This window comes from Scylla paramamosain, chromosome 5, assembly GCF_035594125.1.
Source record: "Scylla paramamosain isolate STU-SP2022 chromosome 5, ASM3559412v1, whole genome shotgun sequence".
NCBI lineage: Eukaryota > Metazoa > Arthropoda > Malacostraca > Decapoda > Portunidae > Scylla > Scylla paramamosain.
In genome coordinates, this window is record NC_087155.1 from 36547556 (window position 1) to 36555055 (window position 7500).

At 43.3% G+C, this 7500-nt stretch overlaps 1 protein-coding gene across 19 annotated transcripts in view; it reads left to right on the forward strand.

Annotated features, from left to right (window-relative positions):
- Positions 1-7500, forward strand: part of LOC135100914 (uncharacterized) — a 24115-nt gene that overhangs the window by 8717 nt on the left and 7898 nt on the right. For 14 of the 19 annotated variants that reach the window (XM_064004501.1, XM_064004498.1, XM_064004494.1 and 11 more), the window contains exons 1-7: positions 1-196; positions 641-715; positions 1020-1250; positions 1388-1552; positions 1802-1953; positions 2090-2273; positions 2915-3112. The exon at positions 1-196 is cut by the window's left edge. In XM_064004501.1, coding sequence (XP_063860571.1) covers positions 1-196; positions 641-715; positions 1020-1250; positions 1388-1552; positions 1802-1953; positions 2090-2273; positions 2915-3112 — 1201 coding nt within the window. Of the gene's footprint in view, positions 197-640; positions 716-1019; positions 1251-1387; positions 1553-1801; positions 1954-2089; positions 2274-2914; positions 3113-3213; positions 3326-4482; positions 4691-4932; positions 5132-7500 lie in introns of all 19 variants that reach the window. The other 5 variants (XM_064004512.1, XM_064004511.1, XM_064004508.1 and 2 more) reach the window with 4 other exon arrangements.

The window sequence follows — 7500 nt, forward strand, 5'->3', positions numbered from 1 at the left end:
AGGAAACATTGCAGAATCTCTATGTGGAAGGAGAAATGTGGAGGAGAAAGGTGGAGGGAGATATGAAGGGATAACTAAAACTTTCTCTTCCTTGCAGGTTGAATTGAGTGAAGCAAGAGTGGAAGTAGAGAGGCTGAGAGACAGACTGGGACAACTTGGTGATTTGAAGGGACAAGTGAATGCACTGAGAGAGAAGGTGAGTCTTGACCTTTGCTGGGATGGACTGGGGGAGGCTGGGATGAACTGGGAGAGGCTGGGATGGACTGGGAGAGGCTGGAATGGACTGGGAGAGGCTGGGATGGACTGGGGGAGGCTGGGATGAACTGGGAGAGGCTGGGATGGACTGGGAGAGGCTGGAATGGACTGGGAGAGGCTGGGATAAACTGGGAGAGGCTGGAATGGACTGGGAGAGGCTGGGATGAACTGGGAGAGGCTGGAATGGACTGGGAGAGGCTGGAATGAACTGGGAGAGGCTGGGATGAACTGGAAGAGACTGAGATCAACTGGGAGAGGCTGGAATGGACTGGGAGAGGCTGGGATGAACTGGGAGAGGCTGGGATGGACTGGGGGAGGCCATGCAGAATTTACTTATCCACTCACCACCACCACTATCCACTTTCCCTCTCCCTCTCTCTTTCAGGTGAAGGTGGAGGGCAGTTCCTACCTGTCGTATGTGTCTCAGGTGTCGTCGTCAATCTTGGACTTGATCTTCCAGGTGAGAGAGAGAGAGAGAGAGAGAGAGAGAGAGAGAGAGAGAGAGAGAGAGAGAGAGAGAGAGAGAGAGAATTGGTGTGATATTTTTTGTTGCTTCTTCTTCTTCTTCTTCTTCTTCTTCTTCTTCTTCTTCTTCTTCTTCTTCTTCTTCTTCTTCTTCTTCTTCTTCTTCTTCTTCTTCTTCTTCTTTTCATTCTTCCTCTTCTTGTTCTCCACCACCATTATCATTTTCACACTCCTCCTCCTCCTCCTCCTCCTCCCCCTCCTCCTCCTCCTCCTCTTCTCACCAGCAGCCCTTTTGACAGATACAAGACGAGAACACAAGCAAGAGGAAGGAGGAGGAGGAAGAGGAGAGGAAGAGATCGGACAGCCTTCACCAGCAGCTGACAGAGACTCAACACAAGCTGGCAGACACTCAACACAAGCTGGCAGACACACACAGACTGGCTGATGTTTATAAAGGCCAGTTGGAAGATGCTCACAGGGAGATTGAAGTATATATGGACCAATTGCATAGACAAGAACAAAGCCTACAGGTAAATATGTTATTATTATTATTATTATTATTATTATTATTATTATTATTATTATTATTATTTTGATGTGGTTTTAATACTATTACTGTGTGTGTTTGTGTGTGTGTGTGTGTGTCTGATGCATGTCTGTCTTCCAGCAAGCAGCAACAGAAGCAGAGGAAGCAAGACAGAAGATGGAGGAGGAGAGGAAGAAGGAGGTGGAGGAGGTGGAGGAAAGGTGGAGAGAGAAGATGAAGCAAGCTACTCTAGAACATGAACTGGAGATGGAAGAGTTAAGACAGCAGTTAGGAACAGTGAAGGAGGTAAGGCTCTCTCTCTCTCTCTCTCTCTCTCTCTCTCTCTCTCTCTCTCTCTCTCTCTCTCTCTCTCTCTCTCTCTCTCTCTCTCTCTCTCTCTCTCTCTCTCTCTCTTGTTTTCATTGCTATTGTTGTTGTTGTTATTTATTTAAATTTTGTCCACTACTCCTCCTCCTCCTCCTCCTCCTCCTCCTCCTCCTCCTCCTCCTCCTCCTCCTCCTCCTCCTCCTCCTCCTCCTCCTCCTCCTCCCACAGACGCTGGTGGCCGGCCTGGAGGGAAGAGTGGAGGAGAAAGTAAGGGAGCAACTTCAGCAAGAAAAAGAAAGAATTGTAAAGATTTTGGAAACAAGTTTTGTAGAGAGGGAAAGAAATGCACTGGAAATATTGAAGGCAGAGCTACTGGAAAGGTCTGTGTGTGTGTGTGTGTGTGTGTGTGTGTGTGTGTGTGTGTGTGTGTGAATTTTATGGTACAATATAATTCTGTTTTGTCATTTTTTTTATTCTCTCTCTCTCTGTCTCTCTCTCTCTCTCTCTCTCTCGTAGGTTGAGGCAGGAGAAGGAGGAAGCAGTGGAAGAAGAAGGGAACAAGATCAGAGCTGAGTGGAAGAAAGATTTGCATAGGAAAGAAGAAGAAAAGAAGAGAGAAAGACAAGAATTTCTGGAGAATGAGAGGAGGCACTGGGAGAAGGAGAAGGAAGAGGAAGTGCAGAGGAAACTTGCTCTTGTGGTAAGGAAAAGTTTTTGAGTCAGGAAAACTTTTGAGTCGGGAAAAACTTTTGAGTCGGGAAAATTTTGAGTCTGGAATTATTCAAGTTTTGTTTGTTTGTGTGTGCATCACCCTTTGCAGTTGTGTGACAGCCAAGTGTCCACTCCCAGCACTGCCACAGCAACACGAGGGCAGTGCAACAAGCCAGGAGGTCTACATGTCGCAGGCCCTGTACATAACACACCTGCCTGCTTCCACCTGCTTCCACCTGTCATTCCCATCCATACACCTGTCCAGTCATCCTTCAGAGCTCCCTGACGACTCAACACTCACATCCTTGTTACTTAGTTCACCCATCACCTTATTTAAAGCCATTTCATTCCTATCTCTCATAAATATTAACTTTATCAACCTTGAACACATCACTTCTTGTCCTCCCCTTAGTGCTGTTGATGATTCTGCTAATGTCACCCTTGTCATGTCCCCTGTGCCACTTGAAGACCCCCACCAGACCCCCTCTTAGTCACCCTTGTCATGTCCCTTGTGCCACTTGAAGACCCCCACCAGACCCCCTCTTAGTCACCCTTGTCATGTTCCCTGTGCCAAAACACTAACTACTACTACTACAACTACTACTACAACTACTACTACTACTACTTCAGGTGGAGGAAGGCCGAAGGGAACTGGAGGAGGAGAGAAAGAGGCACAGGCTGGAAGTTGAAAGCATAAGGTCTAGATTTAGAATGATGACAACGACGACAGCCACCACCAGCACCTCCCCCACTAGCATGCCTTTCTCTTCAAGTCCCAGCGAGGAGCACCCGCCCTCCTCCCCACCCTCGTCTCTCAACAGATGGGAGGTGAGAGAGAGACAAAGAGAGAAAGAGAGAAAGAGAGGACACCGACAATTCACACTGCAAATATTCTATCTTACTCTAATGCCTCTCTTTAATTTCCTCAGGGCCTGGACAGACTGAGAGAGGAACTGATGAAAGAGAGAGAGATAGAGATATGAAGAGAGAATTGCAAGTATAAGAGAGGAAGAAAGGAGGAAACTAGATGACGAAAAACAGGTAAGACGGACAGAGAGAGGGAGAGAGAGAATGTAAGGATTAAAAACATTGATTGGATGGTAACTGGTGCAAGAAAAGAACGACGTTTGTTGTGAAGGAGAGGCAGGAGACGGGGGAAAGAAACACACAGAGGAATGAAGAAAAACACGAACAAAACACGACAACAACAAATTCAACACAAAACAACACAATACACAGATAGAAATACAAACCCAAGCTATCTACACATGAAAAACACATTTACACACCTGAAAACAACACATTACACACTTACACATCTGAAAATGCCCAAAAACTGTGTTCCTTCTCTACCTGGCTATTGCTCACACCTGCACCACCAACACTTGATTTGAATTAGTGTGATGTGAGTAAACCACAGGAACCTTCAATCAAGTCAATACAGACACTGCCACACACACCCAGACACTGCCACACACACCCAGACACTGCCACACACACCCAAACACTGCCACACACACCCAGACACTGCCACACACACCCAAACACTGCCACACACACCCAGACACTGCCACACACACCCAAACACTGCCACACACACCCAAACACTGCCCACACACACCCAGACACTGCCACACACACCCAGACACTGCCACACACATTCAAACACTGCCACACACACCCAAACACTGCCACACACACCCAAACACTGCCACACACACCCAAACACTGCCACACACACCCAGACACTGCCACACACACCCAAACACTGCACACACACACCCAAACACTGCCACACACACCCAGACACTGCCACACACACCCAGACACTGCCACACACACCCAGACACTGCCACACACATCCAGAGAGAACCCTGACAAGACTAATTAATTCCATCATTATTTCCTTAATTAATAGCAGTCATTAACATATCAACAATAATGAAATAATGAACTTTAATAAATCTTTAAAAAAATATATATATATCTTGAATAGTGATGTTGTTATACCCTTCAATAATATCAATAACATCTTTTCTTCGTGTCTGTGTATCAAACCGAACCATTTCAAACTTAATCTCTTGTTCCTTGACCTTCCTGACCTCTGTCTTGCTTTGTACTGACCTTGTGACCTTTACAATTCCTTAAACTGGATTTTTATGTTAATACTATTTTTTTTCTTTTTTTTTGGGTAATAGATGGAGTTTGCAGAAGCGGTGAAATCTTTGGCACAGGACAAGGAAAGGGTTATTGAAGATTTAAAGATTAGGATTCAGCTTCTAACAGATGAATGTGACAGAAGAAGAGGAGGAGGAGGAGGCAGGAGGAGGAGGAGGAGGAGGAAGAGAGGAGGAGGAAGGGAGAAATGTTGGAGGACAGATATTGCAAGAAAATGTTGAATTGAAGGTAAGAGTGTGTTTGAGTGTGCTTTGAGTGTTTTGGGTGTGTTTTGAGTGTTTTGGGTGTGTTTTGGGTGTGTTTTGAGTGTGTTTTGAGTGTGTTTGGTGCTGTTTGGGTGTGTTTTGAGTGTGTTTTGAATGTGTTTTGTGTGTGTTTCACCAAGTGCTGTTCACTGTCAACAGACACACTCACACATTGTCCTCTCTCTCTCTCTTCTCTCTCTCTCTCTCTCTCTCTCTCTCTCTCAGAATGAGATCACCTCACTGCAGAAACAAGTCAGAAATTTGGAAATTGAACTGGCAAGAGCAAAACGGTTTTCATTTGTGACGCAGCAGAGCACCACCGCACCCACCACCACCACCACCACCCGCTGCTGCTGCTGCTGCCATCGACATGACAGCCTCCACAGCCTCAATGACTGTTAATGAAGACACAAGAGAGAATTTGGTACGTTAGGTTAGGTTTACCAGTGTCTCTCTTCTGAATCACTGTGCTTTGTCAATGTCACTGTTTTGCAAGGCCACAGGGATGGCCTTGCAAAACACAGGGGTAGCTGGGTTCTCAAGAGTGTTTCTCCTACACAAATGTTGTTAATCTGTCACTGGAGCCGTAAAAACACCCTTGAAAACCTGCATTTTAAAAGAGTGTTTCTCCTGTCAGTAATGCAGAAATGTTGTTAAATCTGTTGCAGAAATGTTGTTAATCTGTTGCTAGAACCATAAAAACACCCTTGAAAACCCACATCACTTTAAGTAGAGCCTTTTAAAAGAGTGTTTCTCCTGTCATTAATGCAGAAATGAACACCCTTGAAAACCTGTGTCGCTTAAACTAGAGCCTTTTAAAAGAGTGTTTCTCCTGTCAGTAATGCAGAAATATTGTTAATCTATCACTGGAACTGTAAAAACACCCTTGAAAACCCACATCACTTCAATTAGAGCCTTTTAAAAGAGTGTTTCTCCTGTCAGTAATGCAGAAATGTTGTTAATCTGTCACTGCAACTGTAAAAACACCCTTGAAAACCTGTGTCACTTCAATTACAGCCTTTTAAAAGAGTGTTTCTCCAGTCAGTAATGCAGAAATGTTGTTAATCTATCACTGCAACTGTAAAAACACCCTTGAAAACCTGCGTCACTTCAACTACAGCCTTTTAAAAGAGTGTTTCTCCTGTCAGTAATGCAGAAATGTTGTTAATCTGTCACTGCAACTGTAAAAACATTCTTGAAAACCTGCGTCACTTCAACTACAGCCTTTTAAAAGAGTGTTTCTCCTGTCAGTAATGCAGAAATGTTGTTAATCTGTCACTGCAACTGTAAAAACACTTGAAAACCTGTGTCACTTCAATTACAGCCTTTTAAAAGAGTGTTTCTCCTGTCAGTAATGCAGAAATGTTGTTAATCTGTCACTGCAACTGTAAAAACACTTGAAAACCTGTGTCACTTCAACTACAGCCTTTTAAAAGAGTGTTTCTTCTGTCAGTAATGCAGAAATGTTGTTAATCTGTCACTGCAACTGTAAAAACACCCTTGAAAACATGCATTACTTCAACTACAGCCTTTTAAAAGAGTGTTTCTCCTGTCAGTAATGCAGAAATGTTGTTAATCTATCACTGCAACTGTAAAAACACCCTTGAAAACCTGCGTCACTTCAACTACAGCCTTTTAAAAGAGTGTTTCTCCTGTCAGTAATGCAGAAATGTTGTTAATCTGTCACCGCAACTGTAAAAACACCCTTGAAAACCCGCATCACTTCAACTACAGCCTTTTAAAAGAGTGTTTCTCCTGTCAGTAATGCAGAAATGTTGTTAATCTGTCACTGCAACTGTAAAAACACTTGAAAACCTGTGTCACTTCAATTACAGCCTTTTAAAAGAGTGTTTCTCCTGTCAGTAATGCAGAAATGTTGTTAATCTGTCACTGCAACTGTAAAAACACTTGAAAACCTGTGTCACTTCAACTACAGCCTTTTAAAAGAGTGTTTCTCCTGTCAGTAATGCAGAAATGTTGTTAATCTGTCACCGCAACTGTAAAAACACCCTTGAAAACCCGCATCACTTCAACTACAGCCTTTTAAAAGAGTGTTTCTCCTGTCAGTAATGCAGAAATGTTGTTAATCTGTCACTGCAACTGTAAAAACACTTGAAAACCTGTGTCACTTCAATTACAGCCTTTTAAAAGAGTGTTTCTCCTGTCAGCAATGCAGAAATGTTGTTAATCTATCACTGCAACTGTAAAAACACTTTTGAAAACCTGCGTCACTTCGACTACAGCCTTTTAAAAGAGTGTTTCTCCTGTCAGTAATGCAGAAATGTTGTTAATCTATCACTGCAACTGTAAAAACACCCTTGAAAACCCACATCACTTCAACTACAGCCTTTTAAAAGAGTGTTTCTCCAGTCAGTAATGCAGAAATGTTGTTAATCTATCACTGCAACTGTAAAAACACCCTTGAAAACCCACATCACTTCAACTACAGCCTTTTAAAAGAGTGTTTCTCCTGTCAGCAATGCAGAAATGTTAATCTGTCACTGCAACTGTAAAAACACCCTTGAAAACCTGCGTCACTTCAACTACAGCCTTTTAAAAGAGTGTTTCTCCTGTCAGCAATGCAGAAATGTTGTTAATCTGTCACTGCAACTGTAAAAACACTTGAAAACCTGTGTCACTTCAATTACAGCCTTTTAAAAGAGTGTTTCTCCTGTCAGTAATGCAGAAATGTTGTTAATCTGTCACTGCAACTGTAAAAACACTTGAAAACCTGTGTCACTTCAACTACAGCCTTTTAAAAGAGTGTTTCTCCTGTCAGTAATGCAGAAATGT